This window comes from Orcinus orca, chromosome X (assembly GCF_937001465.1).
Source record: "Orcinus orca chromosome X, mOrcOrc1.1, whole genome shotgun sequence".
Classification (NCBI taxonomy): Eukaryota; Metazoa; Chordata; class Mammalia; order Artiodactyla; family Delphinidae; genus Orcinus; species Orcinus orca.
In genome coordinates, this window is record NC_064580.1 from 69,619,956 (window position 1) to 69,642,882 (window position 22,927).

At 34.2% G+C, this 22,927-nt stretch overlaps 1 protein-coding gene across 5 annotated transcripts in view; it reads right to left on the minus strand.

The window, feature by feature from the left end:
* BRWD3 (bromodomain and WD repeat domain containing 3) overlaps positions 1-22,927 on the minus strand; it is a 125,627-nt gene that overhangs the window by 76,548 nt on the left and 26,152 nt on the right. For all 5 annotated transcript variants that reach the window (XM_004280450.4, XM_033406928.2, XM_049705077.1 and 2 more), the window contains 3 exons: positions 3,969-4,129; positions 2,461-2,682; positions 141-241 (listed from right to left, as the gene is read on the minus strand). In XM_004280450.4, coding sequence (XP_004280498.1) covers positions 141-241; positions 2,461-2,682; positions 3,969-4,129 — 484 coding nt within the window. The remainder of the gene's footprint in view (positions 1-140; positions 242-2,460; positions 2,683-3,968; positions 4,130-22,927) is intronic.

Consider the following 22,927-nt stretch of genomic DNA (forward strand, 5'->3'; position numbering starts at 1 on the left):
ATCTCTAACATCTAATTGAAGTAGGTATGGATATGTACATACACACTCATACATATATAAATTTATATACTTACATACATGGACTATCAAGAATCTCTCAAAGTGATAAAGAAAAATTTCTAACCCAATTTTAAACTTACTTAAACTTCATTGTTTTTACATGCCATTGCCAGAAACAGATAGTTCCGTCAGCACCAGTAGAAGTGAGGTATCTGGTTGTGCCTTTAGTTGATGGACAAAACTGGAAAAAAAATTAATTAAAATAGAAACCTTTCATGTTCAAGCTTAATTTCAGTTTCAAGAAATTAGTTATTTAAATTTCCTAGATTAATGAATACCTTATAAAATTTGAAAATATCAAAAAACTAGAAAAGTCATTCATTGAATTTAGGATAAAATATTTTAGCCCTAAAGATAATTGTTTTAAAATTATTCAACATCACACTTTAATATTATTATTTTACTACTTTTAATGGAGAAAAACAAAGTCATTACTAGTTAAACCATTACAAATCTGCTGAATACACGCTTATATAGCAACCATATAAATTTTTTATAGTTCACATGAAAAAGGCATGCATCAGAAGTAAGTCTAAAACAGTGATAAGGAAGTTAATGTCTAAGTATTGGGTTTTAACATTTTACTTTAATTTCAATGAAGTATGATAGAAATTTCGCCATTCTTAAATTTAAATCATCTTCATGTGTTTTAATGGATAACATAAAATAGGTCAAATGTCTGTATGTATCATTGTGGAAAAAAGAGATTAAAAAATATACTTGAGTTGCCAATTTAAAGTATGACTACTATCTGATGGTCTTTATCATGTAGGATTCTCAGGCTCTAACTCTCAGTATTTTACAGGTCCTCAGAAGAGAATCAGAGAAGGGAAAAGCCACTAGGCTCCTGATACCTGGGACACAGGAAAAGGTTGAAAATCAAACCAGGGTCTCTAGCATGCTCATGAGCTTTAAAAATCCCAAATAGGGAATTCCCTGGCAGTCCAATGGTTAGGAATCGGAGCTTTCACTGCCATGGCCCAGGTTCAATTCTTGGTCGGGGAACTAAGATCCTGCAAGCCGCTCAGCATGGCCAAATAAATAAATAAAAATTAAATTAAAAATTTTAAAAATAGGGTTTCCCTGGTGGCACAGTGGTTGAGAGTCCGCCTGCTGATGCAGGGGACATGGGTTCGTGCCCCGGTCTGGGAAGATCCCACATGTCACGGAGCGGCTGGGCCCGTGAGCCATGGCCGCTGAGGCTGTGTGTCCAGAGCCTGTGCTCTGCAACGGGAGAGGCCACAACAGTGAGAGGCCCACGTACCGCAAAAAAAAAAAAATTCATTTGTAGAACAAAAAAACAACAACAAAGAGGTCCATGGATCTCTAGGGCACTTACACACATAAATCAAATGAGACAGAAACTAGCAAATGAAACTATGAAGGAGCCAAACAGTTCCATAAACATTTCCAGTATAAACAAATATTCATATTTTTTATGTTGTATGAGACTATCTCCAAATTCCAGAAACAGTCTGTCAGATAGGATGGTGGGAACACAAGTAACTAGTAATATTCCAAAACAAAATCCAAAAAATAATTTCAACTAATCAAAAATTTGACATAAAAATGTTCAAATCCAATATATGTTGAATCTAATTCTTGCTAGGGCCTCATAAACAGGTTATATATTATTTAAATAACACACAAAAAACTGATTGGCATATTTATTAGTGATTAAAGAACAAAGAAAAGTGAATGGGAGTAATTATCTCATCCACAAAAGTAACCTGCTTGACCAAAATAAAAGACAGTGTCAGAAGGATTCCTCTGTTTTGCTGTCAACACAAAGAAGAGAACAAAGTTCTTTGGGGAGTATCCAGGACTTTCACTACCAACATCTGGTAAAAACACTATATGGACAAATATTTAAAAACTCAATGTACTGTATGTCAAACATCTAGTTGAAATAAGAAATGACTGAAACTAAGAATAAAAATTTCCCTAATATTAAACTACACATACACACACACACACACACACACACACACACACACACACACAAAATCTGACCTGATAAACATTTTGCATTAAATATTAACACAAAGTATGCCAATATTCAAATTAGAAGCTACTTATATCCTGCCTAAAAGGTACTGGTGTTGTTCCTTAAGGCAATTCCGTCTTTTCCCTTCTTCACAAATACAAATGAGATAAAGAAGATGTCTTACACTACATTTGAAAAAACTTTTCAATGACCTTTTTACTTATTTCTAAAGGGAACAGATTTATATGAAAAGGGAACTTTAAAAAATACCTGTCTGCAAGGTAAGGACAAAGCCCTTAAGAAATCAATATTTTTCTGTTGCCATTCTTTGTATAATCCACACGATGTAACAAAAAACAAGAGAATTCTCATTCTTATTACATCTACTAGAGGTATCTTTTTATTTTTCTTACCTGTATGGAAGTAATAGAAGCTGAATGTCCCTGAAGGACTGCAACTGGTGCACAAGTTCGAAGACACCACACTCTTACAACTTTATCACAGCTGCCTGCGGCAATGAGAGTGTTTTCATAGTTAACAGCCATGTCAGAAATTTCAGCAGAGTGCCCTCGAAGTGTAGCAAGAAGGCGCCCATCATCTGTTGCCCAAATTTTCACCAAACAGTCATCTGAACCCTACAGCAACACAAAAGGACAGAAGATTTACAATAAAGCAGAAATTCGCCCCCTCCCCCCACAGAAAAAGCAAAAACAAAGGAGAATTTTATTAAGTTACTTCTAAGCCTTTACTTTTTAGTCTCTTTTCTTCATGTAACATGGAGCGAGTAGAAAATATAAAATATGTCCAAATGACAGCACTGACAAAGCACTGTCCAAACTGATAATGGCATATGTGAATAACTCCTCAAAACTACTACCAATCCTGACAACTCAAAATATTTTTTACTTTTGAGTGATTTGGCATTAACTATCTCTGTCATTATTTCTTTCCTTACACCTGACAGCCTTTTTTCTTAATTGCTTGAATATTTTTTTCTCTATAAATACTTAAAACTTTAACCTAAAATCTACATGCAAACATGAGACTTTGTTAATAATCTCTGGGGAATATTGTGTGGAACTTCCTACTGAGAATTTCAAGAGCTTTAAATAGTAAAAAGCAATTCTACTGTGGTAGATAAGCTATTTAATAATTATCTGTTTATAAAAAGATGAAAATCATCATCATCATCAACACCCATATACTTAGGTGATGCATTTTGGAGTCATGAAAACATCAATGGAAGAGTCTGTAATGAACTCCAAGAAGTCGAACTTCTCAAAATACAAACCACTTCCTTTGTTGTAGCCTAGGAATTTAAAAAGAAAATTATGCCAGTACCTACACTTCTACATTAACTTAGTACTGAAACAATGAGACTAAGCCTTTACTTGGAAATATTAGTGTGCTACAATTTTGTACTCTAAAGCACACAATATGATCTGGTTATTAACAATCCAATTTTAAAAATAATTACTATTGAATTCAAAGAGAGATATATACAATAACTGTAATCTTCATTACTAAACATGTAGTTCAACTATTCAACTATAAGGATGATGTAATCATTAATTAAGCAGAACTGGCACCAATAGAAAATGCATTTTAATAAATGTTTGCTAAAAGGGAATGAAACCAATTGAGTAGATAAACTTGTTTCACATAAATTAACCACCTCTAGAATATAAGGCCTCCTGAAGATTTATTTTTTTAAAATTAGATTTCCCAAATATAGGTCATTATAGTTCATCCATTTACTTATATAGAAAGAGAAAAGATTTTCAATTTCCACTCATCTTTTCTTGCATGCATGTGTCTAAAAAGGAAGAACTGCTTACAAAGCATAATTCAATGCCATGAAGCCTAGCTTCCATTGTTGTAAATCTCTAATATGCTATAGTATCATTAATTTTAAACTCACTGTAAAAATTCTTCTCCCACTTCGGTCAAATGCTACACAGTAGACAGATGACAAGTGCCCCAGAATTCTCTTATGCATCTTAATGTGCTGGTAAGCAGATGAAGGGAAAATATGGCTGAAGCGACTACATCCGGTTAATTGCCTGGCAGAGGTGATATTCACTGAAAAACAGAAAACAGGGGATTCACTTCTTAAAACCTAAAAGTGAAAACTACATTTAACATGAAGTTAAATCATCAGTATTATGATGAAACAAAACAGGGTACACACACCATGGCAATTCTACGCTGTGAGAAGTCTAAATTCCATCACACATTTCATGATTTTATGAACTCAAGTTCACTACCACAAAGCACTAAGAGTACTCTTCTTTCAAATCCCAGAAGTCTGATTTTCTGTTTACCTTACTATGGTTTCCCAAGTACAATCCCATTTTGCCTTTCTTGGTATACTTCAGTCAAAGACACTGTAACTTTAAATATATATAGGTAAATCTTACCATAACATGAAAGAATTTTAGAATAAAAACGGTATTTGGTTAAGTATAATACATCTTAAAATGTATATAGGAAATTTTATGAACTCCTGTCCTACCTTCTCACACCCATCCACCCTGTAAACAGCTGCGCCTAAAAATTCAAGAGTAATACAAGAGATTTATACAGTAAAAAGAGGAAGGAAACTATAACACCACATAGATTTTCAGTAACAAACAATCCTTTCTAGACTTGTCTATAGGTTCTCCCCCTTTTTGGTTTCAGAAACTATAGACTCTCCCTCTAATCAATGAACTTTTGAGAATTCATCTCTTATAAGGTCATCTTAGATCCTGTCTCCTTTTTTGTTTGTTTTGTGTTCTAATTTTCTTAAAAAGCAGCCAGAATAAAGCATAAATCTGCAAAATTCTCCTCCAAATACCACCTGGATTCTACTCATTTCCCTAAAACGAAGATCTTGTTCCCTATAAGGATATACAAGCACCTACTTGCTCTGTGACATTCCACCAGTCTTCCCTTATACACTGAAAGTATTCAGCATCCAACATATTATATTTTAATCAAAACATAGAAGCCTTAAAAGTTAGAGTGACCTTGAGGCAAGGCAAAATTTTACCATACTTCATAATAATATAGTATAAATAATAATAGCTTTATGTTGAAACAAGGCAAAATTAAGGCAAGAATTGAGTTGTAGCTAGATTAGTACGATTAGAAGCATGCCACAATCAAAAATAAGAAACCTTTCAACATCTCAATCTTAAGAGCAATGAAGTCTTTTTCAGGCAACGGTCGATCCACTGGCCATCTCAAACTGATAAAATGACAAAAATTGAATGATGAATAGAAAAATCCAACTTTGAATGCAAATCATAAGAACACATTAGAAATCTTAATATTTATGTCGAGATGCTGAATAAATAATGGTGGAAAATCCATAAGTATCAGTACTAGGTAAGAGGTTTCCTTTTTGGCAGTTGCTTCCCATGTCAACCTCTAGAAATGGCCACAACTCTAAGATGGGAAGAGCAGGCACCGTAAATTTTGGACTTTAGCAATCTTCCCTCTCCAGTCAAACATTTCTTACTGCTCTGAGTTCCTTGAAACAATCAACCATTACTTCTGCTTTGCTTTTTTTACATTCATATTCTGTAAATATATAGAGGAAAAGGTGTGTTACTTTTAAGGAAGGATTTCTCAACCTTGGAACTATTGGCCTTTGGAAATTTGGGACTGAGGATTCTTTGTTGTGGGGGTTGTCTGTCTATTGTAGAATGTTTAGCAGCATACCTGGCCTCTACCCACCAGATGCTATTAACACCCCACCAACAACAACTTGTGACAAGCAAAAATATCCCCAGACATTGCCAAACATCTCCTGGGGAAAAACTGCCCCTGGTTGAAAACCAGTTTGAAGTTTAAAAACAAAAAACACCATCAATATGAAGAAAAATATCAGAAAAGCAGAGATAGAGAAAGAATCAGAATTACAGAATATATGATGGACTATTCTGTAAAAATTAATAATTAAAATATGAAAACTCCATCAATGTGGGACAATTTAGGAGCTACAAAGCAAAAAATATAAAATATGAATTTATAAGTAGATTATGATTTAAATTATACAAAAAACACATACATATATGTATAAAGACTAGAAAGAAAAATGAAACCAACTGCTTTGTGATAAAAGTATAGATTTTTTTAAGTTTCACTTAACACTCTTCTAATAATACATTTTTATCTTAAACACAAGTTTTCTATTAGGTTCTCTAGTCCACTAACAGCTATTCAAAAACTTCCTATATATGGTATATCGCATATTCGACAGCAGGATCATCAAATATTCCTTCTTTCCTATCTCAGCGATTTTTGTTTATTCATATAGCACCTGAGATGATAATATTTATACATTTTTCTCAGTCATTTGGTAATGTCAACAGGTCTTAGGCTCTATATACAATAAGGAGTTCTGTCAACACTCTTTTGCATGTATTCTCCATTTAGCCACTCTTTTTCAGTACTGATGCTTTTTGCTTTTCTTACATCTCTAAAGAATCCTTTATCAAGAACATTTTCTGAAATTTGTAATGGCTGATAACTGACTTTAAAAATACAATTAAAAAGAGTTCACTTTTGACCAATCCTTGAGTATTTTACTAGAAAGTAGATCTCATTCTTCTAGAATAAATATTATATAGCTCCTTCGGGGGAGAGGGATGCTTAGAGTCCTTTTCTCAAAAGTAGTAATTCCTTTCCTCAAAAGTAGTAATAAAATAAAGGGACACACACACACAATTATGACTGTGTTGTATTTAAATGTCTCTATCAAGATTACTATGAAAAGCTATATGCCAATAAAGTGGACAATGTGAAGAAATTGACAAATTCCTAGAAATGTACAATCTCCTCAAACTAAACCAGGAAGAAATAGAAAATATGAATAGACCATTGGTAACCAATCTAGTGGTTACCAATGGGGAAAGGAAAGGGGGAAGGGGCAAGTTAGGGATAGGGGATTAAGAGGTACAAACTAAAATGTATAAAATAAATAAGCTATGAGGATATATTGTACAGCAAAGGGAAACATAGCCAATATTTTATAATAACTATAAATGGAGTATAATCTATAAAAAATTTTTGAATCAGTTATACACCTGAAACTAATATTGTAAATCAACTATACGTCAATTAAAAAATAAATAAATAAAAATAAAACAGTCAAAAATAAAATAAGGGACTTCCCTGGTGGTGCAGTGGTTAAGAATCCACCTGCAAATGCAGGGAACATGGGTTTGATCCCTGGTCGGGGAAGATCCCACATGCCACGGAGCAACTAAGCCCATGCACCACAACTACTGAGCCTGTGCTCTAGAGCCTGCGAGCCACAACTACTGAGCCCGTGCACCACAACGAAGAGTAGCCCCTGCTCGCCACAACTAGAGAAAGCCTGCATGCAGCAACAAAGACCCAACACAGCAAATAAATAAATAAATAAAATAAAATATATACCCTTTTTTAAAAAAAATAAAAAATAAATATCTATCAAATGTACTATTTGAATGCATTGTTTCTTCTTCTATTATAAGCAGAATGCAAGATTAGAGATGAGCAATTTAAACTTTCACCCTAACAAAGTAGAAGGAAGTATTAATGAGAAACAACTACAAATAAATTTTTAAAAAAATCCCACAATCCTATGCCAATATATCCACTATTCATTATTGCAATCTCAATATTAAGCTTTCTAAAATCTACTGTATTTCAAAGGTATGTAATAAGTTTTAGTATATATAATTAATTACCTTGATTACTTATTTAAGTATTTCAAAAACACTATAAAGAGTAAACGTTATCTCAGCTTCAATTTACTAAGGAATGTAGCTCTCAAAGTTACAAAAGTGAAATGACAATACAACCCTCAAAACACTGGTTAGAACGGGGCAATCAATCAACATAATTTTAGTCAGAACAAAATGCCTGCTTCTCCATCCACTGTTGTTAAGGACCTGGCAACCTTGAAAAATAGTACACCTTAATTATGACACCTTTCTATCTGGGGAGCTGATACGGTAATAGTCAGTTTCGAACAATCAGCTACAGAGCATTTTCTCTTGAGTACTGATGTGAACATGCCAACCTTGTCTTGAAATACATTAAGAACTTTTGAGAAAAACATCTTTGATGTCACAATAATTTCTTTGTATTTAGCAATGCTGACAAATTCAATTAGTAGATAAACTAGTCAAATATACATACATATAAAATGTATTTAAATACGAAATATTACATTCAGAATCCACTATGTCTCCTAAGTGTTTCTCTTTAAATCTTTGTAGGATAAGTTTCCAAACTGTTCTCTAAAACATGATATATGAACTAACCCAACAAGAGACCAAAATGCTTAAAGATTCAAGTAATAACAAGATAAGACTTATTCAGTGTATTTTATAAACTTTTTAAGTCACAGAGATTAATAAACAGCTACAAATGGAATAATTGCTTTCTCTCTTTAAAAGGTATTTGTTGACAACCTACTATGAGCTAAAGCACTGTGACAGATACTAGAATACAACTTATAAACGAGTCAAATAAGATTCCCATCCTTGTGGAATTTACATTATTCCACTGGGCAAAAGCTTTCATCGTTTACTCAATTGCAGGAATGAATAAGATACTTTAATGAAGTGATCTGCAGAAATATATATCTCTCAAAATGTGTTTTTCTAATAAGTTCTGCAAGTGATGCTGATGCTGTGCCAAATTTGGGAACTACCAATTCTAGTCCAACTTCCCTCCCCACAAAATTATCCTTTCTATAATGTATCTGGTAGATAGCCATTCAGCCTCTGCCTATACACTTCTAGTAAAGAGAAGATTATTTCTCAAAAATGAATGATTTATATGTTGAGCTGCTCTAATTTTGCAGAGACTCTACCTTTCACTGAGCTCAATTTCTTTCCCTCCAAGTTCCAGAGAATCACAGGTTTAGCCCTTGAGAGCTACACTTAAAAAAAAAGTCAAATCCCTTTGTTATATGGTAACCCATGAAATATTTAAAGATAGCTATCATTTGTGCCTTAAGTCTTCTCTCAACATGTGAGGTCTCCTCTATATTACTCACAGCCATAATTTACAAACACCTTTCTTTCCTATTATTCCCTATACAAAAAAGCATTCTTTCACCATAAACACTACTGTGGTTGCTTTTTTCTGGTAAGGTAAGTCTCTAGTTCATCAATGTCTGAGCCTCTTAAAACAATACAAGGACTTCCCTGATGGTCCAGTGGTTAAGATTCCACACATACAATGCAGGGAGTGCGGGTTCAATCCCTGGTCAGGGAACTAAGATCCCACATGCCGCGTGGTACGGCCAAAAAAAAAAAAACAACTGAGCAAAATATCCCCAGTGGTCTGATCAGCACAGAGTACAGGGGATTATTTCCAGCTATGCCTCTATAAATGCAATTTAAGATTGCAAAGACTACATTAGTTTTCTAAAACAGCTGCCTTATGCTATCTAATAGTCAGATTAAAGTTAGTTTAACATTCTTTTCTAGTAAATGTATTTAAGGTTCTAGTGATCACCTCCTTCTTTTCTAAAAGTACACAAACCACTTATTAAATAAGCCTGTCTAAAATTTTCCTGGGGTTAAAGCTAAGTTCACCGATCAATAATTTAAAGATCTGTTCTTTGTTCCCTTATTGTACACTTGTCCATTGGTCATTTCCATTTCTCTTGTCTCCTCTGATTTCACAAAGAATACCTGCCAGTGAAAACTGGTTTAGTATACTGTGACTTAATTCATTTGGGACTCTTAAAGCAGCCAGGTACTCATGCATCTTGGGTTTTCTTTTCTTTTAACCATGCTAGCTCTATCCTTTATACAGTTTAGAGATCTTCCTCTTTGATAGAGAAGACTAAAGCAAAATATAATTATCCCCAGCACTTACATTTTAGTTATAAATTTATTCCATCTATTCCTTTTTAATAAATCTATAGGTTCCTTCCCCATATGCTAATTGTAACATTAAAGGTGTTTTGGGGGTATTCTTATATGGATTGAACCATATGAAATTGTTGATATTCAACCATTTTCTACAAATAGAAGTAGTAATTTTAAATGGCTCAACATAATAACTAAATTGGAGTGGGGAGGAATAAAAGGACATTCATTATTAGTTTGATATAGATATCCTGTTTTACCTCTCCATTAGGAAAGCATCATCCATACTGTCCAGTCTGTAATATAATCCAATATAAATTTCTCACTCAATCTCTACACACTGTTTTTCATAGCACAGCCACATTTTGGCCTATGGATTTGTAAATACATTTAACATGCACTGCTACTCCTTACCTTCCTATTAGATATGTTTGTTTAGAACCAAATATCACCACTCATCACACTTTAAGTACTAATACCATTACAAGTTTTGAATGTCTTTATGTTAAATTTTCTAGTTCACTTTGTTGCATTATATCTAATATTTGTAAATATTCTGCCTAACCTGTATGTTTTCTATCATGAATTACTGGTCACTTCCTCCTTTATGGATCTTTTCCCTATGTTATACCTGCTATACTTCATCATATTTTTTTTTTCTTACGGGTAATTTTACTAGTGCGAGTAACAAACAGTAAAATTAACTTATTTTGGCTTAATTTCCTGTGCTTTCTCCACATAAATTAGAAGTGGTAATGAACAGTAAAAGGGAGAGAATACAAGGTCACAGTTATCCCACAAGAAGACTCAAATTTTATGAAGAACATATTAAAGGATTAATTAAAACTGAATAAAATGCACATATTCTCCTGAAATCTATTTTTTCTATTAATATTTTAAATGCTATTTAATTACCTTTAGAAATTAATAATACTGAATGGTCTTTGAAAAAAGGAACAGAAAAATAGCATAATTTGAAGTGTATAATATTCTAGTGTATGTTGGATATTAATGCACCATTTTATGTAATCAAATTCTATTTGTTTCAAAATTACAATATGGAACACTGTGTCCCAAATTAATAAGGTTAGAACCAGACTGACTTTTTCATCTAGTCTTCAATAATAGCTTTGCCTTCCTCACTTTTTGGCATCCTGAATTATAAGGATGTGCTTCTTTTCTTACGTTACTCGTTTTTTCACTGTCCTCTCCAGTAGTTATCCATCCCACCATTTTATAGGAAAAAAGTAAAATCTACCAATAACCTATAAAATTCTAGTGTTAGAAAAAAGTGTGTCTATTTTAGAACATTTGTTGAGTGTGGCACAAGATATACTATTTATTCTCTTGACTTCAAAGGTTAGTACTAGACCCCCAAATATTAAATGGTGATATAAAAAACTTAAAAAAAATAGAAGAATAACAAGGACACTTAACAACAGTAAATCCAAACTGAGGACTTATTACAGGGTTGTTGTACCAAAAAAACTGTATTAGTACATAAGCTTATTCCTACAATAGTTCAAGACCACACAGTTTGTTCTCCTAAATTCAGTCAATCACATCAACACACCTAGGTTAGTAAGCAAAAATAAATAGAAGCATCATTGTAAGTGCATAAATTCTGTGAAAAAATACCTCAAAGCACATTTCCTTCTATTATCTTCATACATGAAAGATAGAACATTATTAGACCAAAAAATGATTAGAAAGCCTAAGCTAAAACATACTGAAACAATTATATAACAGGCAGAGGACAAAAACTGTAAAGTAGTAAATAAGTTTAAAATTGGGGAAAGTTGTAATAAAGTATAAAATATTTGTTATTTTATACTAAATCTAAGGTTTTATATTTTATATACTTAATAAAGAAAATGTTGAATTAAAATGAGTATTATAGAATTTCATACTCCACATGATTTCTTGCTAAGACACAGCTATCAGTAGCAGAATCCAAATTTAAAGTGCATTAGGGGAATGATGTCAGCATCATAATAGTTGAGTTTTTCTTTTCTTCTCTCCCCTCTGATGAACAACTAATTGGACAATAATAGCTGAGAACATCCGAATGATGGGAAAGGACTTGGACATACAAGTACATGAAGCTAATAGAAAACCTTATTACCACAATGCAAAAAGATGTTCTGTAAGACACATTATAATGAAAATTTCAGAAATCAATGATAAAGAATATTAAAGCCAGCAACAGGAAAAGAGAAAGTAACCTACAAAGGAAACCCCATTAGCCTATCAGCAGATTTCTTAGCAGAAATTCTACAGGCCAGGAGAGTGTGGACTGACATATTCCAATTATTGAAAGATAAAAGTTGCCAGCCAAGAATACTTTATCCGGCAAAGTTATCCTTCAAAAGTGAAGGAGAAATAAAGGTTTTCTCAGCCAAACGAAAGCTGCGGGAGTTCAGCGCCACTAGACTTGCTTTGTAAAGAAACACTAAAAGGAGTTCTCCAACTGAAATGAAAGAACCAAAAAGCGAGATGATGACATATGAAATACTCTGGTAAAGGAGAAAAATGGACAGAATTAGAAAACTGTAATTCCATATTAGAATGGTATGTTAATCACTTAACTTTAGATACAGGTTAAAGGGAAAGACTATTAAAAATAACTATAACCACTATAATTTGATAATGAATACACAGCATAAAAAGAGGCAAATAGTGAAATTGAAAATAGAAAAGTGGAGGAGAAGGACTTCCCTGGTGGTCCAGTGGTTAAGACTCTGTGCTTCCATTGGAGGGGCCATGGGTTCAATCTCTGGTTGGGGAACTAAGATTCCACATGCTGCATGGCACGACCAAAAAAAAAAAAAAAAAAGAAAAAGAAAGAAAGAAAAGTGGAGGAGAAAAGGGGTGGAAATCTTTAAAGGTGAATGAAGATAAGTTGCTATCAGCATAAAATGGACTTTTTTTTTTTTATCTATAAGATGTTTTATGTAAACCTCACGGTAACCACAAAGCAAAAATCTGGAATAGATTCATGAAACTAAAAATAGGAGAGACAGAGCATTCCACCATGGAAAACCAACAATTTACAAGGCAGGCAGAAACAATGGGAAAAAGAAACAATGGAGACATAAAACAACCACAAGGCAAACAATAAAATGGCAGTTGTAAGGCCTTACATATCAATAATCACTCTAAATGTAAATGGTTGAATTCACCAATCAAATGGCATAGAGTGGTTGGATGGGTAAAAAAAACAAGACCCAGCTACATGCCATTTACAGGAAACTTGGTTCAGCTCTAAAGACATATAGGCTCAAATTAAAGGGATGGAAGAAGATGCTACTGGCAAGTGGAAACCAAAAGAAAGTGGGGATAGACATATTTATCAGGCAAAGTAAGACCTTCAAGCCAAAAATGATAACAAAGACAAAGACTGTCATTATATAATGATAAAAGGAGTCATTACATCAAGAAGGTATAACAATTGTAAATATATGTGCAGCCAACATAGGAGCACCTAAATATATTAAGCAAATACTAACAGGTCTGAAGGGAGAAACAGACAACAAAACAACAATACTAGAGGACTTTAATAGCCCCCTGTCAGCAATGGATAGATCACCCAGACAGAAAATCAATAAGGAAAGGTTGGAATTGAACATACTTTAGATCAAATAGACTTAACAGATATATAGAACATTCCATCCAATAGCAGCAGAAGAAACGTTCTTCTCAAGTGAACATGAAACATTTTCCTAAATAGATCATATGATAGGACACAAAACAAGTCTTAGCAAATTTAAGACTGAAATCATTCCAACTATCTTTTCTGACCATAATTGTATGAAACTACAAATCAACAACAAGAGGAAACCTGGAAAGTCTACAAATATGTGGAAACTAACCAACACGCTTCTGAACAGCCAATGGTAAAAGATAAAATCAAAAAGGACACAAAAAAACTATCTGTAAACAAATGAAAATGGAAACACAACATATCAAATCCTACGAGATGCTGCAAAAGCAGTTCTAAGGAAAGTTTATAGTGATAAATTCATGTATTAGAAAGACTGGAAATAAACAACATCACTTCAAGAAACTAGAGAGAAGAACAAAGTAAGCCCCAAGTTAGCAGAAGGAAGGAAATAATAGAGATCATAGTGAAAATAAATGAAATAGAGACCAGAAAAACAATAGAAAGGTTCAACAAAACTAGGAGCTGGTTCTTCAAAAAGATAAACAAAACTGACAACTTTAGCTAGGCTAAGAAAAAACAAGTGAAGAAAATAATATTAGAAATGAGAGACATTATAACTGATACTGCAGAAATACATAGGTTCATAGGAAACTACTATGAACTATTATATGCCAACAAATAGATAACCTAGAAGAAATGGATAAATTCCCAGAAACACATAAACTACGAACACTGATGCGGGAATAAATAGAAAATCTGAACAGATCAATAACAAGTAAAGAGACTAAATCAGTAATCAAACACCTCCCAACACAGAAAACCCCAGGACAGGTGGTTTCACAGGGAAATTCCACCAAAAATTTCAAGAATTAATGCCAGTCCTTAACAAATTCTTTCAAACTATAGAGGAGGGAACACTTCCAAACTCATTCTATGAGGCCAGGATTACTCTGATACCAAAGGCAGATAAGAGCACTACAGGAAAAGAAAACTACAGATCAATATCCCTGATGGACATAGATGTAAAAAATTCTCAACAAAATATTAGCAAGCGGAATTCAAGAACACACTCAAAGAATCATAGAAAATGACCAGGGCTTCCCTGGTGGCGCAGTGGTTAAGAATCCACCTGCCAAGAAAGGGGACACGGGTTTGAGCCCTGGTCCGGGAAGATCCCACATGCTGCGGAGCAGCTAAGCCTGTGCGCCACAACTACTGAGCCTACACTCTAGAGCCTGCAAGCCACAGCTACTGAGCCTGCATGCCGCAACTACTGAAGCCTGAGTGCCTAGGGTCTGTGCTCCAAAACAAGAGAAGCCACCGCAATGAGAAGCCCATGCACGGCAACAAAGAGCAGCCCCCGCTCCCCACAACTAAAGAAAGGAAAGCCCACATGCAGCAACAAAGACCCAACACAGCCAAAAATAAAACAAATTAATTAAAAAAAGAAAGTGACTAAGTGGAATTTATCCCTAGGATGCAAGGATGGTTCAACATACGCAAATCAATAAATATAATATATAACATTAAAAGAATGAAGCATAGAAATCACATAATCATTTCAATAGATGAAGAAAAAACATTTGACAAAATACAACATCCTTTCATGATAAAAACTTTCAACATATTGGGTACAGAAAGAGCATACCAACATAATAAAGGCCATATGCAACAAACCCATAGCTAACATTGTATTCAATGGTGAAAAATTGAAAGCTTTTCCTCTAAGACCAGGAACAAGACAAGGATGCCCACTCTCACCACTCTCATTCAGTTTAGTACTAAAAGTCCTAGATAGAGCAATTAGGTAAGACAAAAAACTACAAGACATCCAAATCGAGAAGGAAGAAGTATAATTGTTGTTATTAGCAGATGATATGATTTTATATAGAGAAAATCCCAAAGACTCAAGTAAAATATGTTATAAGGAATCAACACATTGAGTAAAGTTGCAGGATATAAAATCAACATAAAGATATGAGTTGCATTTCTATACACTAATAATAAAACATCTGAAAACAAAACTATCCATTCACAATAGCATCAAAAACAATAAAATACCTAGGAGTAAATTTAACCAAGGAAGTAAAAGATTTGTACAAAAATAAATAAATAAATAACTACAAGACTTTGTTGAAAGAAATTGAAGATATAAACAAATGGAAAGAAATCCCATGTTCATGGATGCAAAGATTGTTAAAATGTCCATGCCACCCATATCTATCTGTAGATTCAACACAATCCCTATGAAAATTCCAATGGCATAATTCAAAATAAAATTCAAAATTCAGAAAAAACAATTCCAATGGCATAATTCAAAGAAATAGAAAAAGCAATCCTAAAATTTGTATGGAAGCACAAAAAAAACCCAGAATAGCCAAAGCAATCCTGAGAAAGAACAAAGCCAGATATACCACACTTTCTGATTTCAAACTATACTACAAAGCTATAGTAATTAAAGCAGTATGGTATTGGTATAAACACAGACCCACAGACCAATGGAACATATTGAGAATCCAGAAATAACCTTACATGTATGGTCAACTAATATTCAAAAACAGAGTCAAGGGAACCAAGAACACTCAATGGGGAAAGGATAGTCTCTTCAACAAATGGTGCTGAGAAAACTAGATAAACACAGGCAAAAAAATGAAATTGGACCCTTGTCTTACACCACTCACAAAAATTAACTCAAAATGTACCAGAGATCTGATACCATAAAACTTCTAAAAGAAAATGTAGGGAAGAAGCTCCTTGACACTGGTCATGGCAATGATTATTCACATATGACACCAGAAACATAAACAACAAAAGCAAAAATCAACAAGTGGGACATCAAACTTAAAAGCTCCTGCTCAGCAAAAGAATTAAAATGATGAAAAGACAACCTACAGAATGTGAGAAAATTTTTGCAAACCATGTATCTGATAAGGGGTTAATATCCAACATATATAAAGAACTCATAAAACTCAATAACAAAAAATCTGATTAAAAAGTGGGCAGAGGAACTAAACAGACATTTCTCCAAAGAAGACATCCAAATGCCCACCAGATAAATGAAAAGATACTCAACATCACTAATTGTCAGGGAAATGCAAAGCAAAGCCACAACGAGATATCACCTCACATCTTTTAGAATGGCTATCATCAAGAAGACAAGAGATAACACACACTGGCAAGGATGAGGAGAAAAGGGAACTGTTGGTGGGAATGTAAGTTGGTTCAGCCCCTATGGAAAACAATACGGAGGTTCCTCAATAAATTAAAAATAGAACTACCAGGGAATTCCCTGGCAGTCCAGTGGTTAGGATGCCACACTTCCACTGCAGGGGTCATGGGTTCAATCCCTGGTTGGGGAACTAAGATCCCACATGCTACACGGCACAGCCAAAAAAAAAAAGAAAAGAAAAAAAGCTACCATATTACCCAGCAATTCCACTTTTCACTATATTCCCAGAGGAAATGAAAACAAAATATTGAAGAGATTCACTCTCACTTTTATTCTGGTATTATTCACAATAGCCATGAGATGGAAACAACCTACGTACCCATAACAGACGAATGGATAAAGCAGTTGTGGTATACAATGGAATATTATTCAGCCATGACAAAGAAGGGCATCTTGCCATTTCTGACATGTATGGACCTTGAAGACTTTATGTTAAGTGCGATAAGTCAGACAGAGAAAGACAAGTACTATATAAAGACAGTAAGATGGTGGTTATCAGGGGCTGGGGAGTAGGGGAATAGGACAGATGGTTGAGGGTACAAACTTAGTAAACAGTAAATAAGTCCTTTGGATCTAATGCACAGTATAGTGAATATAGACAACAATACTGTTGTATAATTATCAAACTTGCTGACATTAGAACTTAATTATTCCAATCATTAAAATGAAATGATGATTATGTGACGTGATAGAGGTGCTAACTATCATTACAATGGCAATCATACTAAAATATGTAAATGTACCAACATGTTGTACACCCTTAAATTTACACAATGTTATATGTGTAACAAATATATTTCAATTTAAAAATGTGCATTAAAAATGCCCATTTTTGTAAAAAGCATAGGCTCAAATAAGCATTTGATTCAACCACAGGAAGAGACATTTGCCCACAGGTACAATTAGAAATTTAATATTTGTAATCATTTTCTGTCTTATGAAATTTTTCATTGAGATTTACATTTAAAACATAACTGAGCTTTGTGCTCTTTAATTCTAGACACAGGAAATGCAGGAGACAGGAAAAACAGCTGCCTTTGGCAATCAGAAAATGCAAACCTGCTGTCTATGACAACATGGATGAACCTGGTGGACATTATGCTAAGTGAAATAAACCAGACGGAGAAGGACAAATATTACATGATTTCACTCATATGTAGAATCTTTTTTAAAAAGTTGAATTCATAGTAACAATAAGTAGAATGGTAGTTGCCAGAGGCAGGGGGGAGACAGAGGAGGAGATACTGTTTAAGGAGTACAAACATTCGGTTTTAAGATAAAAAAATTCTGGAGATCTAATATACAGCTTAGTGACTACAGTCAATAATAATCTACTGTATACTTGAAATTTGGTAAGAAAGTAAATCTTAAGTGTTCTCATAACACACACAAAAATGGTAACATGATAGGTAACTAACAGGTTTATTTTTTATTGTGGTAATCATTTCACATGGTAGACATATATCAAAACACCAAGTTGTACAACTTAAATGTATACAATATGTTTTTGTCAAAAATAAATAAATAGAAAGGAAAAATGCAAGCCAACACTAGTGAAGATTCTGAGAGGCTAATCAGCATTTCTGAGGCCCTAGAAAGTAATCTACACACAACCATGATTTACCTTTCTCTCTTTGAACTAGTGTATGTTATAGAATTGTGCTAGAGCTTGAAGGGACTTTAAAGATTAATTTTTACTCTAATAACTCATTTTACATATAAATAAACTATGATCCAGGTTGGTGAAGCAAATTTTCCAAAGTCATACAGGTGATAATTAACAGAGAAGGAGGGTGCTTGAACTTATGTCCAATGTTCTTTTTTCTTATACCACAGCTACCTGTCAGTTAGTGCTTTATGTTTAAACATATCAGCAATGTTTACCCCCCACCAAATAAAGGATACTGATGGGTCAAAGCAGTGAACTCACCCCTTGTTTTTCTGGGTACCAAGTCACTATTCAATATAAATGAGGACATGTGTTTGACAGACAAGGAGAGCAGGGCAAAGGATATATACAATAGTAATCCTGTGGGAAAATCAAAGAGCCAGGCAAGTAGCTCAACAGGTGTTGGCAGAGTGGGTTCTACCAATTCCCCCTATTTTGGCAGAATAATGGAGTAAAAAGACAACATAGTATTGAGAAAAGAACAAGAGGCCTAGCTTCTTCCTTATCTATAAAATCTATAAAACAGGCATAATACCACCTAAGTGACATGAATTTTGTAGAACATCTAGCACAGTAAGGTTTACTTTCTGTGAAGCTTAGTTCCTATTCTTCTTCCCTTTCCTTTCCTCTCTAGAATTTCAATGTTCTCACATTCCAAAATGGGTAGGGTGGAGGGAAGAGGGAAACATTTGGTATTAGATCGGTTACTCTAATGATAGTAATCTCTATGCTAAAGAAAATAATAAAATACATACAAAAATATTATATTATCCATACATTGCCAACCAGAGTAGACTAAAAAAATCCCTTGTTATATAATAAAACTTAATATTTATTTAATACTTTTTATGTGCCAGGCACTACGCTAAGCACTTTATATGTTTAACTTAGTTAACCCTACAAAGTGAGTACTATTAACATCCCCTTTTTAAAGACATGGAAACTGAGGCATAAAGGGGTTAAATAATTTCTCCAAGATCCCAAGCTAGTAAGTGACAGAGCCAGGATTCAAATCTAGGCAATATGACTTCAGAGGCTGATCTCTTAACCAATATTGTATAACAGTTTTTCTGAAAATGAGAGAAAAAATTTTAAAAATTATCATTTGCACCAATAGGTAAACTGTGTCCCAAACCTTCTAGCCCAAACCAACCCATATCATAATTACATCTGCCAAATCATATAATCCCAAAACTATAGTATAAAAAAGCAAGATAGAATATGTTTTAAAAGAGATTGAAAACTCCTAGAAATAATAGGTGGGCTGAGCAAGGTCACAGGAAATAAGATCAACACACATAAATCAAATGCATTTCTATACACTAATACTGAATATGCAGAAACCAAAATTAAAAACACAATATCATCAATAGGGGTAGGGGGTTAAGAGGTACAAACTACTTGTTATAAAATAAATAAGCTACAAGAATATATTGTGCAGGGTTTCCCTGGTGGCGCAGTGGTTGAGAGTCCGCCTGCCGATGCAGGGGACACGGGTTCGTGCCCCGGTCCGGTAAGATCCCACATGACATGGAGCGGCTGGGCCCGTGAGCCATGGCTGCTGAGCCTGCGCGTCCAGAGCCTGTGCTCCGCAACAGGAGAGGCCATAACAGTGAGAGGCCCGCGTACAGCAAAAAAAAAGAAAAAAAAAAAAAAAAAAAAATATATATATATATATATATATATAGTGCAGCACAGGGAATATAGCCTCTATTTTATAATAACCACAGATGGAGCATAATCTTTAAACGTTGTGAATCACTATGTTCTACACCTGAAACTTACGTAATATTGTAAATCGACTATACCTCAATAAAAAATAAAGTGTAAAAAAACCACACACATTTACAATCACTCCAAAAATTAAATACTTGGATATATACTTAACAAAACATGTACAATATCTGTATGCTGTAATTATAAAATGCTGATGAAAGAAATCAAAGGAGACCTCAATAAATAGAGACATACCATGTCCATGGATTGAAGTCTCGACATAGTAAACACGTCAATTCTCCCAAATTGATTTATAGGCTTAATGCAATTCCTTTCAAAAGGCTTTTACAGACATTAATAACCCTGTCCTAAAATTTATATGGAATGGCACTGGCCCTAGAATGTTGAAAACAATCTCGACAAATAATAAAGTGAGAGGGACTACTCTTTCCAACGTTAAGCCTTACTATGTAACTACAATAATCAAAACAATGCGGTCCTGGTAAAGAGATAAACACATATATCAATAGAACAGAATAGAGGACCAAGCAGATCCACACAAATAGTAACTGATGTTTGAAAAAAGTACAAATCAAATTCAATGGAGGAAGGATATCATTTTAAACGAATGGTGCTGGAGCAACTAGATATCCATTGATAAAAAATAATGAACTCCCACCTAAACTTCAAACCTAAACTTCTCCCAGTTTACCAACCCAGCACCTTTGCTTATGCTATTCCTTTAGCCTTATGCCTAACCTCTGCCATTTCATCTTGTCAATATCCTTCTTATCCTTGGAGGCATAGCCTAAAACCATTCTTTTTCATGAAATCTTTCTCAATCACTTCAGCCAAAACTAAACCCTCCTGTTTCACTTCTTATCGTGGTCCTTGTATTAGTTATCTGTGCATATCTCTGATCTAAGATTACAAGCACTTTAAGGATAGAGATTAATGTATCATGTACTGACCTAGTTCAGTCAGTACATGATAGATTAATCATGTACTGATTAATGTACTTCTAGTACCTTGGAAGCAAAAGACCCTCAAGTATTTGCTTAATTAATCTGGTCCCACCTTTCCCAAAATATCCAACCATAATTCATACTCCTCCAGGGCATAAATTTTCCACTTAAAATCATAGAAGCCTTCTTTTCTGTCCTATGCAGATATTCTCTCATCTGTAATGTTCCACCCTTCAAGTTATAATTAATCCTTCAAAGTTCATCTCAAAGGTCACTTATTCCTTAAAATCTTTCCGTGTTTCTCTTAATCAGTTTCACCTCTCCTTCCTTCCTTAATGCCCATTACTGTATTTCCCTTAAATCACTTAGTCTATGTCTGCTTTAGACAGAACATTTGTGCTTCCTCCCCCAAATTCATATATTGAAAACCTAATATCCAATGTGATGGTATTAGGATGTGGTACCTTTGGGGAAGTAAATTAGTGACCTTATATAAGAGGCCTGAGAAAGTTCCCTTGCCCCTTCCTCCATGTGAGGTATCTATGAACCAGAAAGCCAATTCTAACCTGACACCAAATCTGCTGGTACCTAATCTTCGACTTCTCAAACTCCAGAACAGTGAGAAATAAATCTTGTTCATAAGCCACCTCGTCTATACTATTTTGTTATATCAGTCCAAAAGGACTGAGACAATGCCTTGTACTATAATCATAGTCCAGCATCTGTCTAAACCTCCCCAAAGAGTAAAATTCTTGACAGCAAGGACTGCCCTGAACATTAGAAAAGGTTTTGCATATATTTGCTGTTCAAGTATTTGCTGAATTGAATAAAAATTATTTCTAGTATTCAACCTTCCAAAACCATTGAGAATATAAATTCCATAGTAAGTTTGATAGGGAATATTGATCAAATCTGCAATTTTCTTCTTATGACTTACAAGATATCATTTCTGATTCTCATTTCAAAATATCATTACTGCCTCTCTAAACCTTGCCTTCTTAGTTTCTTATATTGTTTTTCTACCCTGACTCACCCTTGATGAAATGCTAACAGTTCACTCAAATTCTATCCTGGGATTTCTTCTCTGTTTTCATGCTGTCCCTGCAATCTTACCTACCCATATACTAATTACTGCCAAATCTTTATCTCTAACTTACATCTTTCACCTGAGCTCCTGGACCACATTTTCAACTACCTAATGGACATCCTTCCCCTCTACCTAGATGTACCACAGATGGAGAGTTCCCAGATCACATTCATTATCCTTCCATCACAAGTTTTCTATATTCTCCCTCTCCTCAATTTTGTTACTAATAGTTTTACTCTTCCTCTTTTATACCCCACATCCAACCAAACTGTATTATTCATCTCACCTCCAAAATTTTGCTTGAATCAATCCAGTTATGTCCATTTCTGTTGCTACTACCCCCACACTCATCATCTCCTGTCTATACCTACAGTAAGAGCCTTCCCTCTGATTTCCCTGCCTGCCTCCTCCATTCTCTCTCCTCTCCAATTTATCCTATATTCTGCCACCTGAGCTGTCTTTTCAAAATAAAAATCCAATCATATACTTTTCCCATTCAAAAGTACCCAATGGTTCTTCAGTACCTGTAGTATAAAATCTAAATTCATTAGTATAGAACAGAGGTTGGCAAACTTGGGTCCATAGGCCAAATTCAGCTTACCACCTATTTTTACAAATACAATTTTATTAGAAAACAACCATGCTCATTCATTTACATATTATCTAGAGCTGTTTTTACACTACC